A 22,668-nucleotide genomic window follows, 5' to 3' on the forward strand; every position below is an offset into this window, starting at 1 on the left:
ACTTATTAATTCTAATATGAAATGAATAGATAAAAGTAAATTGTCTCCCAAATTTCAATTATCTGTATTATGAATTTATCCATGTGCAAAATTAAATTTTATAGACATCATTCATCATAGAATCATTAACATCAATCAAAACAATCCACACCTTCAATTTAAAAGAAGAAGTAGAAGATTTAATTTGAAGTTAAAAAAAGTAAAAATGGAATAATTAAAAAGACCACAATATACTAAAAAATAGATGGAAGCTAATGTAAATAAAAGAAAAAAAGAAAAAACTGAGTTGAGGAGCGAGTACACTAACCCTGGGATGCAGGCGAGCGCAGAGAAGAGAAACCCCTGCCAACGGAGCGATTACACGTAATATAGAGTGCGCAGTTTAAAGGAGGAGGGCGCAACGGTGCACGTTATCTCTGGTTCCGACATCACAATCCATGTGTTCGAAGAAATCGAACAAAATAAATGCAAGGTTTGATTGAGAAAAAAAAAAAAAAGAATAAAAAGACAAAAGAGAGAAAACCAGTTTGGAGCGTTGGTTAAAGGCTTCTCTCCTTTGGATTGAGATCAAGCTCAACAACACCAACTCTGTTCGAATCCAACAAGCTCTACCTAAATCCACGTCCAATCTCACCGACCCATCTCCTTTCTATAACATTCTTCACCGATCCACACTACCTAGGTCCCTTTCGCTCCTTCTTTCTCTGCACATAATATCTTACTATTCGCCCTTTGATTCTTGATTTTCGGAGTGTATATGTGAGGTTCTTTGTCATGGTGGTGTTAATGCAGGTGATTCTAGCGAAGTGGACGTAAATTTGCATGCACTGTGGTGGATAAGCATAGGATACACACACCCATACATACACACATACCTACGTGAGGTGTGAGAGTGAAGATTGATCCATGACGATGAAGAGGCTGGTGAGAGTCAAGAGGGATGCGATTGCAGCATGCATGACTTGCCCGCTTTGCAACAAGTTCCTCAAGGAGGCCACTGCCATTTCTCTTTGCCTTCATACGTGTAATTAATCGCTTCCTTCTTAATCTCTTCTCACTCCGTCCCTTCTAATATTCGTTCCCTTTTGCCTTTTTATCCAATATCATCTCAATTGTCTCAAATTTTGATTCTTTCTGCGTTTCCCATTCATGGGGTTTGTCCCGGTTTTTTTGCGTTGTTCATTTGGGTTTGTTGCTTGTTTTACTCACGATGGGGCGTATTTGGTATTTGTTTAATTACAGATATGGGAGTTTTGTTGTAAATACTTTTGAAAATTCTATTTTTACTCCTGTGATTATACCCATGTCACACACCATCCAGAACGTGGTTGTTACACATTAGGAAGTTCTTGTTTCGATGGGTTATTGTATCAGCAGCTAGTTTTTCTTTTCTGTGATAGAAATATTTCTTGCGTCTGACTTCTCTGGTTGTTTTTTAGCTAATAAAAATTCTTATGTTTTTTGAAGGCCTAAATAAAAGTATATTTAGGAATATCCAGGTCTATAAACCATTCGAAAATAGTCTTTCTTATGTTATTAATTGGGGAGGTTTATACTGTAAGTAACTATGCCTCATGGTTTTTCTCGATTCTCATGGACATTGTGATGTGAAATTTGTATATATTAAGAATGCTTCATGGATGACCAGACAAGTTGATCCCATAGAATTTTATGCAGTTTGCAGGAAGTGCATTTATGATAAAATTACAGATGAAGAATTGGAAAATTGTCCAGTATGCAACATTGATTTGGGCATTGTTCCGCTAGAGAAAATGAGGTCAGTTCCCTCGGATAATTGTGACCAATCCCTCTTTTGTTGTATCTTTTCTTCAAAAAGAAGTGGAGGGGGAAGAGTAACTACAAAAGCCAATGTAGTTGAGTTGTTAGATATGCATGGAAGGTGTTGATTTACCTTGGTCTGTTGTTCCGACAAGAGATTCTGTTTTGCATGTCAATTTTTTCAAAGCTGCTAAAATAGAGATACAAGATAGACCATTTCATTTAAGAACCAAATTTATTGTTGATTGTCTAGATTTGCACTGAAAAGCTGTCTAATACTGCTGAGTTGCTCAAACACTTATTGAAACCCATTATGGAAAGAAAAAGGAAACAAATAGGTGTATTAGATCAATCATGCTGCAATCAGATCTTTCTCTAGGTTGGTATTACGCTGCAACATCATGCGAGAAAGATAACTGTTGATGTTATGATGGTGCCATCAGATAAAGTCATTGATGTCTTAAATTTTTGGAAACTTGCTCCCGAAAAATCCACTTGTGGCATCATAATAACTCGTTGCAATGTACATGCATGTGAACTATGACATCCACGGAAATAAAATACGTTCAGCTTGTCATCCATAGATAACATAGCCAATTATTTCTATAGTATGTTTGCAGTTTTTCTGAAGTTTTCCATTCATGTATACATTTTACGCGTCTAATGTTTGGCATAGAAAATACCAAAGTATTTAAAATGTGTAAAACAAAAATTAAGGCAAGAGAAAATTTTAACAATTGTTCTTTACCTCCATCAGACTGATTTAATAATTTTTCATCTGAAATATTAGCTGGAATCAGAATAAGGACTAATCATAAAAATAGTTGTGTTCCAATTAATAGATGGAATGGCTGACAAGGGGGGGTTTAGAATATTCTTTAGCTGAGTATATTTAAGTTCAATTTATTAGTTTTTCTTTGTCTGTAGAAGATTTAATTTCAGTTTATCCGAGGCCGGGTGCTATTGTTTTCAGTCCTTGTCCAAAATTGATGTATTTATCCTATTAGCAAAGGAGCTTGATCATAAAAGACTAAGGTACTGAACTATAAGAGCATATAATGTTGAACTTGGATCTCAAACACTGAAGGCATTAAGATTGGTGAATTAGTTAGAGACAATGCATGATAGTTTGCAAACTGTCTCCTGTCTCAACCAGATGTGAAAATTTGCAAAACTTAAATAATAATCTATGCTTTACATTAATTGCCTTCGTCACTATTCTTTGTATGATGGTTTTGGCATTGAAGTATGCAACTAAGTTTTTTTCTTCTGAAATAGCTTTTCTCTTAAAATCTGTTGCACATCTTTCCAATAACCAGGCCAGATAACAGTTTGCAAGATTTAAGGAACAAAATTTTCCCTTTCAATAAAAGAAAGCAGAAGGCACCGGTAGCTATCCCCTCAGTACTATTACCAGCTAGAAGAAAGGAGAGATCACTTTCATCTTTGGTTGTCAGCACTCCAAGGGTATCTACACTGTCAACCATGACAGGAAGAAGAACAAAACCTACAAGAAAGGCACTAGGCCTGCAGGGATCTAATTTCTCTGTTGAAAAGCTCATTAAAAAAGAAGAGGAATTACTGGAAGATCGTCAAGATAGTTCATGCTCACCTGACGCTTCAAACAAGTCTGCAAAGAGTGCGGGACAGGTAGGAAAGACATTCATGCTCTCTTCTCGTTGTGCTTACCATATATGGTTCTGTTGACTTTGGTTTTTTTGTTTTATCTTGGTTCATTTGTTTTCCTGGATGGTACCGGCCCTAGTTTATAATGTGTTTTTCTTATTGGTTTAGAGTTTGTCACCTTGTAAAAATAGTCAATCCATATGCAATAGAGGACCGCAGAATGGTGCTGAAACACAGGAAGCAAAATGGGATCTTTGGAAAACTTTAAATTATTTAGCAGAGGCTGCAAGTAGGAGTAAGTCTTTCAAGTCTAATGTGCAAGCGTCTAATGCTAAACCCGAATCCGTGAAAGTAACTGACAGTGATACTAAAGTGCTGAAAGCCAAAATTAAGGAAAATAAGCGCAAGGCAAAAGTTGAAGATGAAAAGATTAGCACTGATCATGCCTCTCTAGATACAGCAAAACCCAACAAATTGCGAAGAGTTCGCCCAAAAAAGGAACCTGTTTTTGGAGAATCTAGAATATCACCTCAGGCTGTTCTGGATGCTAATGACAGTAATCTCTTATGGAATGATTCAATTTGGTTCTCCTTAGCAGCTTCTGAAAACCAGTGAGAAAACATATCTTTGGAACTTGAATTAACAAATTCTATCTTGGCATCCACTAATTATTATATTTATGAAATATTACATAAATCATATTTTGAATATTTCTTGGTGTACTAAGTTCCAACTAATGTTGCAGGGAAGGAGATGCACCTTTACCCCAAATTCCTTCAAGTTATGTAAGAATAAAGTAAGTTCCTTGTCATTTCTGGACCAATGTAGACAGTGTTACTACTTTATTGTATGCTTTTAAATGAAAATATTCTACTCAGCTATTCATTAATATTTATGTCAAGCCCATCCACACATAGAGTATAGATTTGTTTGAATAAACTTTTTCATAAGCCCCATTAGGAAAGAAAAATAAAAAGAAAAAAAAAATGAAATTAATTTCTTCATAAGCTAAAATTAACTTATGCACAATTAAAACAAAAATTTAGAAAAGTTATATGAGAGAACTTCTATAAGTTAGTTAATACATAAGCTAGTTTGAGCTTTGAAGGAGTTTATGTTAAAAGTTTGTCCAAATAGACTCATAATAAACTTTCATGCAACTTATCAAATCACACCAAAGGAAGTGATTGGTTTGACCTTTGGCTGATTATACCTCAGTAGTCAATGATATATCATTCCATCAATTAGACAGGAGAATCAACCACAGAACCTATGCTTATCAAGGTAATATGTTAGCTATTTTAGCATGACACTGGAAAAAGTAAATAGCAAAAAGACAAGATTAAAAAACCGTGACTGTCCATAGAAAGGAAAGAGGCCATGAATGCACAAAATGATTGACCACTTCAATTTTAAAGATTCTTTGAACAATTCTACTACTGTGTGGGGATGCTTCCCTCCCTTCCCTCCTATGAATAACTGTAGTAGCACATCACTACTAGCGTATAATGTCTCTTTCTCTCTCTGTACTAGTTTCTACTTATCCATCTGGAAGAATGCTATGCTTAATATGTGCTGCTCCTAATGCTTTTCCAATATAGAACTAACAGACCTCTGATTTCTCATGTCTGTCTATTCATTTTGCTCAAGGGACGGAAGCATACCGGTCTCATTTATCCAAAAATTATTAGTGAAGAAACTGGGCCTGAAAAGTGAGGATGAGGTAATTCTTTGTTGGATATGTAAAATACATTCATGCAATGGGAATCAAATTGGTTCTTCACTTGGATTAATTTTCATTGAACCTTCTGGGGTTTTAGCCTTTGCAATTTTATTATCATTAAAGTTTTCTGCTCTTCTGTAGCTTACAGGCTGAAGTTACTTTTGTTGCAGGTTGAGATTAAATGCATGGGACATCCTGTGCTTCCTTCACTACAGGTACAGAATTTAGTTGAATTGTGGCTTGATACGGCATCTACAGGGCACAGAATTCCTGCAACCATAGGATCCTCAGGGAAAGACTTTGTGATGATCCTAACCTATGGTCGGAAGGTCCTACACCCTTGATCATGAGTTACCAGTAGCTGTACTACTATGTAGCAGGATCATAGGTTGAATAATTATGAGGAATCTCCTCTCCTTGTAGAATGCTAAATGTGGATGTGGAGTAGCATAGCATGATGTTGAGTTGGTCCTGGTAGTAATTGATTTTAGAGAGCATGCCACAGATGATTTCTTGGATATTTGGCATTTCAATTTCGATTTCTTTATCTTATTATTTTTCCTTCTGTTCATGATCTACAAGCCAATCAAGAGCACAAAATCACATTATATATCATCATCCTGTTAAAGCAAAAAACAGTGCCGTGTCTACAAATTAAGCAAAGGCAGAAAATTTAAAGGCAAAAGAAAATCTTTTTGTTCATGGTTAACCCGTTTATAGACCTTTTGCATTAAGATTCAGAAAAATGTCTATTGATATTAACTTTTCAAACACGCAACTTTTTCTATGGTTATACATTTTTGGAAACATTTATATTAACTAAATCTAGTGTTTCGATTATTGATATACACAAATATTGATAAAAAGATGAATAAAAATGTCTACTGGAGATTGTAAATTGTCACATCTAATTGAACTATTTTTTATTATCAGATTTCTAATTTTTCATTAATATTTGTCGATTGTCATGAATCATAAATATTTTTTCGGAACTTCGCTTTATGTGTTCTCATGTACAATACTTACTCCCAACAATCTATTTTTATTTAAATATTTTTTGTTTTTCTTGCTCTTTATTGTACTATCAATATTTTCAAAATTATCCATAGACGAATTGTTATATATTTTTTTTATGAAAAATAACAAATTCATCCAGAGCATTGTGCTAAGATTCAATTAAATTATTTATTCTTTTTAAAACCATATTGATATTTTCTATTTGACATTTTATATTATTCTGGTTCTCTAAAATATAAAAATCTATAAAATGAAATAAATAATTGAAATGTTGGGTTATGGTGACAGCGGGATAAAAACAGCTTAACAATTGCTTCCTACACCCCATATTTTTTACATGCACTCCTGTATATTTTAAAATCAAAATAGTACCCTTGTGAGTTTTATTTCACACTACAATGGAATCAAGTGAATATGTGAGGCTTTTTTCGTTTGCTTTAATTGATTTCAAGAGAAAAAGCCTAGAAAATGAGTTTGGCTGTGGTAAAGATGGTGGAAAAGAAAAGAAAGTCTTGACTTGTAATGATGAAAGAAAAATAAATATGAAATATATATACATATATAATAATAATAATAATAATAAAATAAATAATGTGAAATGTTATTATTGGAAAATTTACGTGCATACACCTCCCTACTTATAAACCCCTCTCCCAGTCCATTGTTTTGTTCTAACCATAAAAAAATATTGAATGTATGCCAAAAAGAGTTTAGTCATAATAATGAAAAAAGACTAGTTGGAACTCAGTTGTGGTTCCAAAAAATGCAATTCCAAATCTCTTCCACGGAAGCACGGTAGCAATAAAGTGTTTGAAATGACGTGAAGGTGTGCTGGAAATAGAGGTGTAGGAAGAATTCAGAGTGGAAAAAGGTATTTTGGTGTTTCACAGAGGCAGGGACCATGATGGAAGGCACGAGTAATTGCCAAACAACTTTCTTTTGTCCATCTATAAACTCCTAAAGTCATGTCCTGCACATACCAACTCCTATCCTATTTCTCCTCTTGGCAAGTGTACACCATAACTTCTTATTTCACACAAGAGCTTCTAATTAACAATCTTTATTTTCACCTTCATGTCCAACAGCTCTATAGTTAATCATTACTATCCCACTTTTCACAATAAGTAGAATTTCAGCACAAGATATAGAGTAAGCAGGTGCATACACGTACTGGACACATACTCGAATAGATGTGTGTGTAAGATATAAAACCATTCCATGTATATTCACCTTTTTATCTCTATGTGTGTTTGCATTACTTGCATTTTAAACCCTGAAGTCTAGAAACCAATTCCCCAAAAGCTTAAATTAGGCAAAAACATGTTTATTACACTCCTGCAATGCCCTCTCACACAAACTGATGACCACTTGGTTACTTTGTTACCATCTCAAATAAAGTCTCCAATGACTAATGCTATTAGATGATGACAGAGAAATGATTGAAAAATGCTAAATTCCATCCCAAGGTGGATAGTTGGAGGGAAGCAAAAGATAGAAAGAAAAAGAGACAAGTGATATGATAACCAAAATATTACATGAAACATGGACATATTACATATACTTTATATCTGAATAACCAAGAAATATTTGGGAATTTAAGAGCCAACTTTAGTTGGGGGGCAAAAATGTTATATTTCATTTCCTGTTTTAACTCATCAATACAAAAGAACTACATCCTTTTCATCAATTCATTGTTTCTGAATATTGCACGATAAATAGTGAAAACAATAAAAAGTTGTTTGCACCATTTCCTATAGAGATATTTTAAAACAAAGTGACAAATTTATAGTTATTAGTAAAACAAGAAATGAAAACAGATTTTCTTTTTTCATATGCAATTTACCCAAAGTCTTGAGAACTGCAGATCCAAATGCCTCCTATGATCAAATCAGGAAACAACATTTCAGAAAAGAACACAAAAGAGTACTAAAGAATGGATGAGTGAAGAGTTTCAACCTCAGGCTGATTGAGTAAGCTTTACATTCTGTCCTTACATACATGTTTGTGAGATTAGATCTCACAAAAAGAGGTAACTGGCATTGATTAAATTAGGTGTCAGCTAAACATTTTGGCAGTTACTTTGACATATGGTTTAATTAGACAATAATAATTTGGCAATATGTGGTTCTCTTTTCAATTCTCTCAAATGTTGGACACTAACAACCCAGCAACTCTCGATACTTAATTCACACAAGGGACCAGAAGAGGCTCTGTAGCGCATCATCTTCACAGCATAACAAAAGCCAGTCTATCAACAAAATCAAATCTCAAAACAACAGCAATCAAACCACTCCAAAAAGCACAAGATTACACAAGAGGAATGCCATTAAGGAACATATGTTCTTAATTTGATCATATGATATACTCACAAAAAGAACAAGAATAGCAAACTGATACGATCACCACACGTAGAAACAACAAACGAATAACCAAAATGATCCACTCTTCAAATCAACGAAAATCTCTCTACACTCCCTCGACAAAAAAACCAATTCTTATCCTCTATCGCTAACCAATTACAAATGCAAGAAAGCACAACAAACCAGACCATAAATCGAATTGGAACTCAAAATACAGAAATTGAATGCGAATGCTTCAACCAATGAGTACCGATCCAAGAATTTACAAAGAGTTCAGAGAACACGAAAAAAAGAAAGGGTCACCATCGAACCCATTCCATGCTAACAACACGGTAAGTGAAACTATCATATGGACACAATTACATTTCCAATTGACCAAAACCTAAAACGCCTAAACGAAACGAATTATTGTATATACCACAGCTAACTACATTCTAGTGTACCCTGTTCGTTTCGTTGGGCTACCGTCAACAACCGAAACCAAACCTCCAACCGAAACTTCCAACTCATCCACATATAAATCCTCGGTGTTCCGAAACGACGCATGCAGCAACACCGCCGCCGTCGCAACGAGCAGCGCTACAACCACGTTCAGCCAAACGCCAGTGAGGACGAGGGCCGCCACGGTGAGGGCAGAGAGCGCGGCGAGGACGAGGCGATCGTCGAGCGCGCGGTGGAGCACGACGACAGGGCCGTCACGAAAGAAGTAGAGAAAGAACCACGCGGTGAACACGGCAATAAACACGATGAGGGAAATCGGTTGCCAGAGGAGGCTGAGGAACAGGACTAAGAGCCCGATCATGGCGTAATTCACACGGAAGTGGCCAAGATTGCGCCTGACACGGAGCATGGCTTCGCCGAGGGAGTAGATGAGTGTGAACGAGCGCATCGCGAAAAACTCCTCCCATGGACGGCGCGTGGAAAAGCCTGCGGGAGCGGTGGCGCGTGAGAAGGAAGGGATTGAACTGTAACCAGAGGGGAGGGTTGAGGGACTAATAGACGACATTGCGTGGAAGTTGAAAACCCTAACCCTAACCGGAACGTGAAGACGAAGTTGGTATTCTGTTCCGGAGGAACGTGTTTGAAAGGAGGTGCTTCGTGTCGTTTCGGTGTAATAACAGCTTTTGTGACTGTGACGAACCTCTGTTAAGTACTTATCAACTATTCAGTGTGAACCCAAACGTCGGTAGTAACGGGTTCTTGCCATCTAATGGCGCCAAAAAGGCAAAACAATTAATTAAGTAACTTTTATTTTACCATAGTTTCTGCTATCTCAACAAAAAAAAAAAAATCCTTTTCATATAGCTTTTTATGCCTTTTTTTCGTAAGAAATTGGTGACTAAGTGCAATGTTAAGATTTTAACTATCTTAAGAAAATAATAATAGGATCTAAATAATGTAAAAAAATGCGTCAATCTATAAAGTCGGGGTATGAAAGGATGTTGACCAGTGAAGCGTTACGGTCCAATTATCTAACATTCATATTAAATTTGGTGCTGGTTGAGACAACGAGTAAAGATCCAGAAATAGGAAAAAAAATGAATTATGTATGACAAGAAAGCTCCAGAAAACACTGTACATGACCAACCTCTTCATCACCACTTTAATGAAATTATCACCAACCATTATGTTTCTTAATCTTTCAAGCGGGATAAAGATCATGAAACTTTACATGCACACTCTAAAACTGCTGATGTATGGAGTGTATAATTTTATAGTTGCTGATTTGAAAGGAAAAAAAAAATGTATGATAAAAGTACAACTTACCCAAAGATAAAAAAGGTGAAAACAATGTTTGGGGCAGCCCAAAATTCTCACATATCATGGAAGAAGTTGTAGTTCTTAATATCTTCTACTATGAATCTGACTGCACCAATGCAACCCAAGATAGCAACTAATGAAAACAAGGTAGCTACTAAAATATTGAATAGTCGCAGGTAAGGGCCAAGTTTAGAGTTATTAGCGGTTCTTGTAGCCTTAAGGTATGCTAAAGCAGGGAACACAAAGTCCAAAGGAGTAAACCCAACTGCCCCACAGATGGAAACAAAATCTCCAAAGAAGGGAAATGCCGCAGCAATAAGAGTAACAAGAACCATGTATAAGGAAGTAAAAACAAGTCTTTTGAAGAGAAAATAGCTAGTAGATTTGTTAGACTTGGACCCTGTTCTTTCCTCAAAATAGGCATATGTTGGCCTGCAGTATATCTGACAAATGATGCAAGCAAAGAACTCCATTAGTAAAGGAATTTGAACCATGGTAGAGGTTTCGCACCAGGAATAACAAAAAATTAGGTGATCTCATATCATCATAATTTCTATCACAATATATAACTGCGTAATATTATTAATTCTTTCTGGTAAAAAGTGACAAAAGATTGATTGACCTTAGAAATTTTGTTACTGAACTACCAAATAATTTCTCTAAAAATAACCTGGGGATTTAGATATGATGCATGCTTATCTACCGCTGCCAGTGATGACTAAAAAGAAAATACTAATATTCACCACTCTTGTCTAGACTTTGCCACAAGATGTTTCAAAGAAGTACTCTTATATTGAAGTGCTAGAGAAGGTACCTGAAAGCATCCACATATTTGAATTGCTGCAAACAAATTTGCCATAACAATAGTCCATTCTGGAATAGACAGTGAAGCTAAAATATAAGGTTGGACTTCTGATCCAAAAGCCCAGTATCCAGAGAAGGCCAATTGCCAGTAAGTCAACACAATGACAGTATATGCTGCTGATATGCTTTTGTACATATTCCTCTTAGCAGGTTCTCTCACCGTATTCTGGAAAAGGAATACAGTGTCACAAAAGGCCCAGTGACCATTTACAATCAAGGTTTTTTAAAGAACTGTCTGTGCCTGCTGTTTCAACTACTACAACATCAAGGTTTTTTGGAGTCAATGAGCACAATTGTTGTTGGCCACATTTATCCATAATTTTTCACTACAACATCAAGGATCATGATGAGACCACAACCGCAAACTAAAACCTTGTTTACAATTGAAAGGCAAAAGAACACGTGTAACAATGTAAGAGACTTAGAAGTAATGGATACCTGTATTTCTGGAAGCATTGCATCACCAAATGAAAAGGCAATGGTCCCAAGGGCATTGAAGGCTTTGAAGAACTTAGAAACAGAGCTACCCTGCAAACTATAACTTACTGAAGTCCTATCAATCTTCTTCCCTAAGAGATGTTGGAAACCAAATAGTCAAACATTTTATCACCGTGAAATCAAGAGGAGGAATCAACAGTATTGAGGCTTTGACAGACAGGAAGAAGAAGATCCATCACCACCAGCTTACCATTGTAAATGGTAACACCAATGGTTGTACCAGCAAAGCCAATTGTGCTGAAAGTACACAATGCATTTACCCATCTCAGTGAGTGAATATCCGGGAGCTGGGAGAGAAGTAGTTCAAAGATTCCAAAGAAAATAATAAAATGCTGCAGGGTCAATGTTCCATTATGGTGACAGTGCTTGTAAACTGCCTGTATGAACATGGAATTAGAACATATCCACATCTTCAAAATGGAAACAAATGGTCTTTGTTGTCCATAAGAAGATTTAATATGAAAAGACTTGAAGTTAATGAAAGAAGGTTACTAGAAACAATGGAACATATATGATATATGTCCTATCAGGCTATCACTATTTATTCAACAAAATCTGGGTAGATGCATAACCTTAAGGCTGCTGCCAGCTGCAATTTGGATAGCAATGTTATTTCCCAGAGAAGCCACCTGCTGAAAAATGGCAATAGACCAGTACCCCCAGAATCCTTCAGGAATCAATAAACAAGAAGTCAATAATATATATATATATATATATATATGGAGTGCAGCTAGCACAAAGCTGCAAAGAAAAATTAGACTATTGAATATGACAGTCATCATAAATATTGTGTACATATTAGGGGGCTAACAGTACTGTTCTTATTACAAATTAGTTAGAAAAAAATTAGGAAGATGTGGATAAGGTGGTAAGGAAGCTATCTGCAGTAAAACCAACCGAAAATACTATGTGCAAGATGTCTGTAGGTAAGGTGCTTCTCTCCGTTCCATTTCCACAAAGAAGCGATCAAAAAGCTAGAGTAACAGGTGGCTAGTGTTGCAGTCACCAGACTACTCACACCTGAAACCATTCATAGAGAGAAACACAGACAAAAAAACAGTTAACTAATTATTCAACATATGCAGAACAAAACATATGAAACTGGCTTCACTTGAAATGAAAAAAATTATAAAAATTGACAAGGACTCTCAGACTACTCTAGAATTTAATAATTAAGTAACCTGATTATTATATAAGAAAAATTACTATATTATTATCAATAACACAACTACAGTCATATGATTCTTTTATATAACTATATTATTCATATAAGATAACCAATTTTAGTAAGATATCTCTTTCCATTCATGTTCTTCCTATACCCAAATATGTGCATGTCAAATATCATCTATAGAAGGTGTAAGAGACCTCAATTTCTGCTAAGAACAATCAGAAAAGAAGAAATAATGAAAGAGAAAGAAAAGAAGAAATTTACCAAGAGGCCAACCGAGAGAAGCAATAGCAAAGGGCAAAGGGGCATAAGCAGCAGGGGTGGCAATGGTGGTGGCAACATGGAAAGCTGCGTGCTTCCATGTTCCTTTACCACTCACTGCTTCTTCTGAATCACTTTCCTCTATCTCCAAATCTGTCGTTGAGCCCATTTTTTTCTATGCTCCTATTACTTTGTTTCTTCCTTTTTCCCACTCTATGTACAAAAGTATTCTAGTTGATTCATATTCTAGTAGGAGCTTAAACTATTCTTCTCCAACTTTGTTGACATTTCCTTGCCTGTAGCCCAAATCATTGACACACAGAAAGCGACATAGTACTACTACAACCTTAGTGGCAGTTAATTCAACGTTTATTATTTCAAACGGCACACACTATTTGAAGGCAAGACCCTTAATCTATGAAGCTCAGACACTCCTCCTAAATGACGTGTCGGTGTCCGATGTCCGATATTTGTATGGTATACCGACACTCGTATCAGACACTGACACTCGTATGACACGTATCCGTGAAGTGTCCAATTCAAAAAGTATTTGTTAGATTTCTGACAATTCTAGTATGGTTCTAACACAATTTTAAAAATGAAAAATACATTAATTTTTTCAAAATTCAAACTTTATTGTATAAATTGTTATTATGATTATAAAAATAAGAAACAAATCATTGTGAACCAGTCATGAAAAACATCTTTCTGTTCCAAAAAGAAATCTGGAACATACTTGTGCATATAAATTTTTATTGTCAATTTATATAATTTATAATTATATAATATATAGATCCATGTTCCCGTATCCTACATTTTACAGATTTTACGTATCTCCGTATCCGTATGTGTCGTATCAGTGTTTAGTGTCTGTGTTACATAACCCTTAATTAAGCAAAATACATGTTCTTTAATCAAAAAATTAATTTGATAAGTTGTGTCAAACATTATTCCACCTTATATTTTTATAAATATACTTCAAAAAATGACACAAAGGTATACATTTATTCTATCCTATGTTCTTATAAATACACATCAAAGAGACAAAGATATACCTTTAGATACCATACCTCCGAGACCTGAGACTGAAGACTATAGCCGAAAACCAAAATCACCATCGAGACTACTACTTCCAAGCGCTTAAGAACAATGTAAATTCATCTTTCTTCAAAAACTACTTTTAAAACTAATTAAATTTATTATAAAATTCTTGATTCAACGTTTTCAATTTCTAGTCAATCACTTTTGTGTGCTTGTGTACAGGTGCAACATGCCCAAGTTGTTAAGGCATAAGTGCGCTTATTTTAAAGGTTATTAAGTAATAATAATACTATATTTTAAATTAATAAATAATTACATATTTGAAGCGTCATAATTTTTTAATATCCTTTTTACTTTTTGTGAAGCTCTCTACAATAGTTAGACCCACAAAATGAACGATTATTAAGAGCATGTTTAGTCCTTTAAACAGCGTCATGAGATGAAAAAAAAGCAAAATCATTTATTTCATAGCAACCGACCAAACCACCATTCATTATGCGTGCAAGTTTCAACATAACAAATTTGAATAAGTATAAAACTCTTTTGGTAGTCATTACATCACAGATAACTTAAAAAAAAAATTACAACGATAATTATGATATTAGTAATTCTATTAATATTAGCAGTATTAATAAAGCTAATAACAATAACAACAGTTTATAACAATAATAATAATAATGAAAATCGCAATAATAAGTAATAAATGATACATGACAATAATAGTAAATAAATAACTCTAACGATAATGATGATAATAGAAGTGATAAGGATAATGATGAAAGTAATAATAGTTATTATGACAAAGATGGAAACATTGACATTACCACTAAGTGACCCTGTAGAGATATTTGCTACTATCATAACATGATTTTCAAAATATAAAACAAAGTTGTGTTTAATGACGTGATTTTCAAAAACAAATGAAATCATGTTTCTAACCACGATTGCTTTAGAAAAAATAAAACCGTGTTTGAGAGCACAGTTTCAATGTTGGAGACTTATGAGAGCCAATGTCGTGCTTATAAACATAATTTTTAAAATCGTGTTCCAAGTAGGATTTATCCATTTCTGTAAAAAAATTAACATTTACCCATTTTAAGACAAAATGACACCACTCTCTTAAATTGTCCAAGAATTATTGAATTGAGCAATGCAAGAAGTATAGAAGACGAATAAATTCCTGCCGATCACTTTTGACCTAAGGAGAAATGCAATTGCATGATCCAAAAGTCACTTACATACACCCCTCCACTAGTGCTAACACATTAGTGTCAGTAGCTGATAAGTTATAAATGAAATCGAATCAGGATAGTAGGAGATAATTAAGATGATACCTTATAGTCTGACACTTCAATGAATTCTGGCGAGACAAGAAGAATAATCTTCAAATCAGTGTGGATCAGCATAAGGCATGCATAACTACGGATGAGGGACAGTAAATGACTTCAAGATACAATTGGTGAAAATTATCCACTGTGTCAATTCAACAAACATTTAGTTTAAATATTTAAGAATTTTATTATCCATAAATAAATGACTTGTTAACTTAATATTGTACATCATAAACTCCCAACAGAGTATCAAATACACAAAATATAATTTAGTAGTACAAGATATGTACACACACGCTACAAACTCCAAAAGTTGTCTGCCAAACTCCCGAACAATATCAATAGGACAAGAATGATAGCTGTTTTTTGTGGAGAAAATCGCATAATCTTGGTCCAAACACCTCAAGTACAATTTTTAACAGCTTTTCTCAAATACATATTGAAACCATTTTAATCCATCCACAAAATTTTTAACTCACAATACTTAAACATGATTGAACGGACATTCTTGTCATTTCATCAAATTAAAAATATCAATAAATACTTACAATACAAATATGTTACAATAGTCAACCCAACTCCGTATTTGTACACATCTGCAAAAATGAAACCAACTTATACCTCAATAACTTTTAGCATTTATAACAAATACTGAAAGACAACCAGAAACGCGCACCATCAACATCATATCTGGCTAGCCTCAGCAAGACATGAATTTCGGTCATTCAGCCTCAGTACTAATTTATGGAACAAACTGTTTTACTTGCCACAAATGTCTTTCTTTTCATAAGCAAAACATTCCAAAACTTGACCAAAAGCTCCTGCATAGTTTTAGACAACCGCCTTAGGCCAACGCTCTAAGAATACATATTAATGTAATAGATCTAGAAAATGCAGACTATTGAAATAAAATTATTGGAAACCAATCATTCGTCCCTTCACCCATTTTACTAATAACTTTGTCTGCAAAAACAACAAAGATTTTTTTTTAAGAAGAATTGCATTCATAAAATAAGCATGTAACTAATAGCAGCTATGCAAACATGTCAGACAAACTAATCCAAACTAACACACATTAAGTTGTTGGAAACAACCATTCATACTCATGCAATGCAACAATTCTAAATAGACTAAATAGGGGAGGGATTCTAACAAACATCACATTGCTCCGGATAAAATTCAAAATGAGGATGAATCACCATAAAATCAGGCCTCCAGAAGTGATCCATTGCAAGTCATTCTCCCATAAAACATAGATGGATAAGCATGATGCGGAACCACTATATTTCAACCTCCTGGGTGGTCAGAAGAAGATGCAACAGCAACCCCTCACAAATTAACATTTCAAAACTCAAGCAAAATGTTTCCTTCGCTTAAGGTACAAACCAAGATAACAACACATGCATACACGGTAACCTCAATGTACTTATAAATCCACCCACACAGTGTACCTGTTTAAATATGAGACCTCAATTTAATTTAATTTGTGTTTTAGAACAAAAAAAGGCTTATCGTTGAAATCCACCCAGCTTTATCATTCCTACACATTAATCAATTCAAATAACATTGAATTAAGAACACACAAGGCCACTTATGCAAAGAAGGTAAGGATCATTCATGAATTCAGTGTTAAAATGCAAGGGGGAAAAAATCATGCAGAGAATAAAGAAATAAAAAACCTTAAGAGGAGGAAGAGGAGGCATATCCCAAGTTATAGTAATAATTTTCTTCAATCATATCCCATGATGTAGAGCATCTTAACTCTTAATGCATGTTTGTTCCCCTTCCATTTGATCAGCTACATATACCTTTGCCTTTCCTCTTATCCTTTTGATGTCTATTTTATACAAATATCAGGACCAGTTTGGTAGCATCCAAATGCTGGAGCAGCTTCTCATCCATAAAATTACGGAAACGATAAGTTCACAAAATTCACATGCATGAACAACCCACATACAACCGTAAAAGAAGTTGCATAATGCTAAATCTCACCCACACGTAATGACTAAAGTTTAGATTACCTTGCATCTGAAATATTCATACAAGCTACGTTGAAGAATTATAATAATAGTAAGAAACTCAAAATGCACCAGTTAACCGTAGCCCACAGATTTAATATGTGCTATGCAGTAATGAAGTGGTTTCCTCCACATATTTGTCAAAATAGAATAATGAGAAAGTATTATGATAAACAAATAGCTACTTCTTCAGTCACTTTCTATGTCTGTCTCGTCACGTCTCAAAGTATTATTACGAGCTGCTCTATTACCAATCATAATATTTGCCAATTCTTGAATTGCATGGGAACTGCTCTGCCTCATTTTATCAATCAGTATTTCAATGTGATCTAAAAGCCCTAAACCCAAGAGTCGATTCCTCAGTAGCTCAACAGTAGTAACATAAGGTGGTATTCCTTCATCAATCATCATTTCAAAATACTTACATGCCTCCTCCAGCTTTCCTTTCTTCTTACAAAAACCATGAATCAAGACAGAATATGTTGAGACAGATGGAAAAAAACTTTTGTTCACCATGTTCTCCCAAACTTCAGTTACCTTATCAAACCTTCCTATCCTGATCAACAATTTGAGGACCATGTTATATGTATGGCGATCAGGAAGACAGTTATCTTTTTCCATTCTAAACATTAACCTCAGGGCCCTATTGACCTCACAATGATCACAATGGTAAGCTTGTATTGCATTATAGCTCCAAATGTCTGGTTTAACTCCTATAGAAATCATTTCATCCAACAATTGATAAGCTTCTTCCACAAGTTCATTCTTACAAAGTCGTTTTATAATACAATTGTATGTAAACACATTAGGCAAAAGGTTGTACCTTTTCATTTTATCAAGAACCCTGAAAGCTGATTGCACATTATTTGCATTGCAATAAAAGTGAATGAATATTGAATAAGTAAAAGCATCTGGCTCAACTCCTTTTAATAACATATCATGAAAAAATTTCTTAGCTTCATCCACACAACCACTTTTGCAAAGAGCGCCTAACAAATTATTATATGCAAGCAAATCCAATGGACATCCTTGTCCAAGCATTGCTTCAAACAACTCGTGGACTTTATCTGAATCACCAATCTCACCCCATCCACTTATCAAAATGCTGTAAGTTTTAGCGGATAAAGAGAAGCGATTCTTAGCTTTGTCAAAAAATTGTTGAGCCTGCTTGAGATGCTTCCTTTTGCATAAAAAGTACAACAGCTTATCCAAATCATGAACAGTTGGCGTAATTCCAAACTCGTCCATTCTATTGAAAGACCGAATTGCACCATCTGGTAAATTAGCCCGGCTATATGCCTTGAAAATGAGCCAGAAAATGTCAGCGTTGATTACATACGAACGAGAGTCTCTCATTTCTATGAGAAAATCCCATAGTATGGCAAACTGTTGGCAACTTCCCAAGATTTCTACCAAAATGTGGAAGCTCAGATCACTGTGCTGAAAACCTGGAATTGATCGAGCCCAAAGAAAGAATCTGTGGGCCGAGAAGCCAATATTCTTGCACCTTTTCAGGACCTGTTCAACCAAATTAGTAGATATTTGTGGTGAAAATGGCTTGAGAGAGAGTTCTAGATCATGGTGAGGGTATCGGTGGTCACTGAGTAGACGGGATATCTCATTGACAAGGTCTGGTAACAATGGCGCTGACACTTGTGGGTTTGGGAAAGAATGAATGTGGTGGTAATTGACTTTGTGTTGGACAAGGGTGCAAAAGAAAGAAGGTAAGGTTTTATACTTTGAAAAGAGCGACTGAAAAGCCATATTGGACAATGTGATATCAATTCCAGCACGGGAAGGATTCACTTCGTTAAAGCGCCTTCAATCCAACATTTTCCATTGCTCAAAATCTGGGTTTCTAAAGACGTGATCATGAATGTGCACAGGGCCAGAGCATGCACAGCTTGCATTCTTCCCTGCTTAGACAAAAATTATAAGAAAACACAACTTCATATGCAAGAACAACAAGAGGGAAAAAGAGTCTAAATTTTCTTTCACTATAACAGATACATCAAACTATCCAAAATTAACATAAAACGTATTCTCATACAATTCAGACGGTTTCAGCTAACATAAATAAAGCAATCTAGTACCTCCACGCTGTGCTTAATCCGCGCATTTAGAGCATAGTAATTAATCGCGCGCACTGCATCTCTACGGCCACTGTTGAATGTTCCGTTGTCAGAACAAAGAGATCACCCAATACACAACCCTAACTCAAAACGACACCAAATTGTTTTTTTTTACATCAGTGATTTTTTTTTCTTTCCACTTAAAAAAATAAGTTTATTTGATGTGTAGGGAGAAAGAAAAATGGATAAAGAAAATATGCGGACAATGAAATGAAAGTTAAAAGTATTTAATTTATAAAAAAAAGTAAGAAGATTTTTATCTATACTATTATTTTAATATAAGATGATTGAATTTTTGTAATTATTTTGGTAACATCTTTTAATAAGATAATTTTATTTTTTTATTAATCTAAATTTTCATCTATACTATAAATAAAGAGATTTTCCTTATAACTATTTTTTTAGTGTCCATATTTATTTACAATTTTTTTTCTATTTTATAATTCTTTACTTTTATTGATTTTATTTATTTCTTTTAAACTCAAACAACCTTTTTTTTACTAATTTTACTATCTCTACAAAAAGCTACTCACAATGAGACTATAAATATAATTTTAATTTTAATAACTTTAATATAAATTTTAATAATATTTTTTATTTTAATAATTATTATAATGACTAAATTTTTAATTTTTTTTTATCATCATAAAAAAAATAATAAACTCTCCGCTACTAATAGTACATAAATCCACAATTTTCTTAATATAATATAATGTTATTCTTACATGATTTTCTTAATTTTAATTTTTGTATGATTTATTTCATATTTATGAAATCTACACATTTTTTTTGTTTTGGTTGATTTGAATTGAATTGTCTTTGTTCGACTAAAAATTATAGCATGTATTTATTTGTAGTATATAAATAAGTGCAAATTTAGTAGGTTTAAAGTTTACTTTTAAAAACATTAAAATCTATTCTATTGAGTATTCATTATGTTTATCAAGTTTCGTTATCAAGCTCAGACCATTCATAATAATATAGTTTCATGCACAAATTACAATTTCCCATGAGAAAAATTATAAAGATATTTTATAAGGTTGAGTCCACCTCTTCCTTTTTAAGTATAGAAAGGTATGTATTTCCTTTCTAACTATAGAAAGGTATGTATTGTTCTTCTTTTGTGCTTTAGGTTTGAATGTCATTCTCTTTCCCTATAGAACTTGATAGATTAATAGTTTCAACATTTCAAATTGTTGATGCTCTCTGTGATCTTTTTCAACAGAGTTCAAATTAATTACCTTGCTACTTGTTCTAATCTAATTCAGTCAAATAAGGATTCCCCCGATGTGATTGTTATGTAACTTCTTTGGCTTTCAATTTACAGACACTGCAGTAGACGAACTGTTCCATTTAAATTCAGCATCTGTATTTTTTAAGCAAGCAAAATGTAGCTGCAACGTCCTTGTTGATTGACCGCATTATAATAGGGATGACGGCATTATGCTATCTCTAGGAATTTTCACTAGTGAAGGAATTAATTCAGTAGCACCAGTTTACTGAAGCACTAAAATTCTTTATATTCTTTGGGTCCTGGTGATGGATGGAAAGTTGCCCATTATTGGTGGTTCTGACATGTTCCTTTTCTATTACGATGCCAGAGGAAACTACCTTTACCAAATGGAGAATCTTCGTGCCCATCATAGTTTACACAATCCAAAACTTGTATTTGTAGTAGGAGGATGTGTGTAAGCAAGATGTGATTCCTTGCATTATGAATTTTGTCATCACTACAGTTTTTTTTATAGAATATAATTTGTAACTTGTGTGAAACCAATTGATGCAACAATATGTCCTAAGCATATTACATGCACTCGAAAAAAATCTTTCTCTTCTCTCCCCATTGTTGTCTCGGTCACATCCTCACAAAATGTTCCTAAAGTTTATTGTTATTGTTTTTGACCAGTGTCTGAAGAATAAGACAGACCAAATAGTCTTCATGAATCTTAGGAAATCAGTAATGACATGCCAGATTGGAATTACCTTTTTTTACCATTGCTTTCTGTTATTAAATGTTACCTTCAACACTGGTTTTCTGTTGCAAATGTCAATATCGTCTATTGTCTGTTGCTTTCTGTTCCTAAAGTAATTTTTACATTCTGGATTTTTTCTGGGAATGAAAGGAAATGTGACTACAAGCAGCAAAGTAGGATTTGAACCAAACATTTCTGGGGCTTTCGAGCTCTTTGTTTCTTACCATTCAAGGGAGAATTCCTTAATCTTGTCATGGGCCTTCATGTGAACTTGTCTAGAAATTAATGGACTCAGCTTGTGAGCCTTTGATTTGCTTCAAGCCCTTAGTGAAGTGTTTACTAAGAAACCTTAACCAGTTAACTAATTGACATTGTTGTACTCTAAATATGATGGAATTTTCTTCATTATGAAAAGTTGCTTACACACTGTAAAACAAGTTATGACACTTCCTATTAGTATGCATGTGAGTTTAAAGTAAACCAAAATGCAGACCAAGAACTCAGGTAAACAAAGCATGTAAAATCTTCAATTGAAGCTAATAGTTTTGTTGTACAAGCATTGATTATATATTTTGCTCCCCAATCTTAAAACAAATAACTCAAACTGATTAATTGTGGGTCATGACATCAGTGTTCACAGGGAATTATATATGCATCTCACCACGATTTCAGGTACCAATCATGTTCGTACCTGAACAGTCTTGAACCTGTTTCACCAGATCCCGATGTTGCGTATTTGCTTTTATATGTTTTGTTGGCCCATTAAAAAGCAAAAGCGTTTGATCCATGTGCCATGAAAAAAGCTTGTAAACTTATCCTTTTTCCCCCTCCCATGAAAGATTATAAAGTTACAAAGGCAATTGGAAAATATTCTTCAATCAAGTAAAGGAAAACAGATGGACAGAATGTTTTCTTGGTGGGTAATGAGCCAGAACAAAGTGTTGCATAGCTTTGCTTTTATTTTTCTTGTGTTTCGTTCCAAAGTCAATGGGGGCCTCATCTCCAATGCCGAGGGGACTTTGGCCACTACTAGTAGCTTAGTATCAGCCATTGTTACTTCTCTATTCCAACTGTCATTCTGTAGTGTATGGTGTCTGCTTATGCATCATTCAA

At 34.4% G+C, this 22,668-nt stretch overlaps 3 protein-coding genes and 1 pseudogene across 5 annotated transcripts; 1 reads left to right on the forward strand and 3 right to left on the reverse strand.

The window, feature by feature from the left end:
• The first annotated feature begins 439 nt into the window (after window positions 1-439).
• LOC137829780 (E3 ubiquitin protein ligase DRIP2-like) lies at window positions 440-5,699 on the forward strand (annotated as a pseudogene).
• A 3,018-nt stretch (window positions 5,700-8,717) lies between these two features.
• Window positions 8,718-9,641, reverse strand: LOC137829788 (PRA1 family protein F3-like). Its single transcript, XM_068636701.1, has one exon. It carries the CDS (start codon window positions 9,509-9,511, stop codon window positions 8,933-8,935), a length of 579 nt encoding a protein of 192 aa, XP_068492802.1. The 5' UTR covers window positions 9,512-9,641; the 3' UTR covers window positions 8,718-8,932.
• Window positions 9,642-10,203: 562 nt separating this feature from the next.
• On the reverse strand, window positions 10,204-13,549 carry LOC137829786 (GABA transporter 1-like). 2 transcript variants are annotated; one of them, XM_068636699.1, is made up of 7 exons: window positions 13,064-13,549; window positions 12,526-12,648; window positions 12,201-12,295; window positions 11,819-12,005; window positions 11,569-11,699; window positions 11,081-11,296; window positions 10,204-10,709 (listed from the first exon to the last, which is right to left on the reverse strand). In XM_068636699.1, the coding sequence occupies exons 1-7, from the start codon at window positions 13,227-13,229 to the stop codon at window positions 10,320-10,322; spliced, it is 1,308 nt and encodes a 435-aa protein (XP_068492800.1). In that variant the 5' UTR covers window positions 13,230-13,549; the 3' UTR covers window positions 10,204-10,319. The 2 variants fall into 2 exon arrangements, with proteins under 2 accessions (XP_068492800.1, XP_068492801.1); XM_068636700.1 differs by lacking the exon at window positions 12,201-12,295 and having other exon boundaries at window positions 11,819-12,001; window positions 13,064-13,369.
• Window positions 13,550-15,916: 2,367 nt separating this feature from the next.
• On the reverse strand, window positions 15,917-19,749 carry LOC137829785 (pentatricopeptide repeat-containing protein At1g52640, mitochondrial). 2 transcript variants are annotated; one of them, XM_068636698.1, is made up of 5 exons: window positions 19,544-19,744; window positions 17,454-19,366; window positions 17,112-17,322; window positions 16,109-16,253; window positions 15,917-16,028 (listed from the first exon to the last, which is right to left on the reverse strand). In XM_068636698.1, exon 2 carries the CDS (start codon window positions 19,212-19,214, stop codon window positions 17,640-17,642), a length of 1,575 nt encoding a protein of 524 aa, XP_068492799.1. In that variant the 5' UTR covers window positions 19,215-19,366; window positions 19,544-19,744; the 3' UTR covers window positions 15,917-16,028; window positions 16,109-16,253; window positions 17,112-17,322; window positions 17,454-17,639. The 2 variants fall into 2 exon arrangements, with proteins under 2 accessions (XP_068492799.1, XP_068492798.1); XM_068636697.1 differs by having other exon boundaries at window positions 17,112-19,366; window positions 19,544-19,749.
• Between the last annotated feature and the right edge of the window lie 2,919 nt (window positions 19,750-22,668).

The sequence above is a fragment of the Phaseolus vulgaris genome, chromosome 7 (genome assembly GCF_000499845.2).
Source record: "Phaseolus vulgaris cultivar G19833 chromosome 7, P. vulgaris v2.0, whole genome shotgun sequence".
Classification (NCBI taxonomy): Eukaryota; Viridiplantae; Streptophyta; class Magnoliopsida; order Fabales; family Fabaceae; genus Phaseolus; species Phaseolus vulgaris.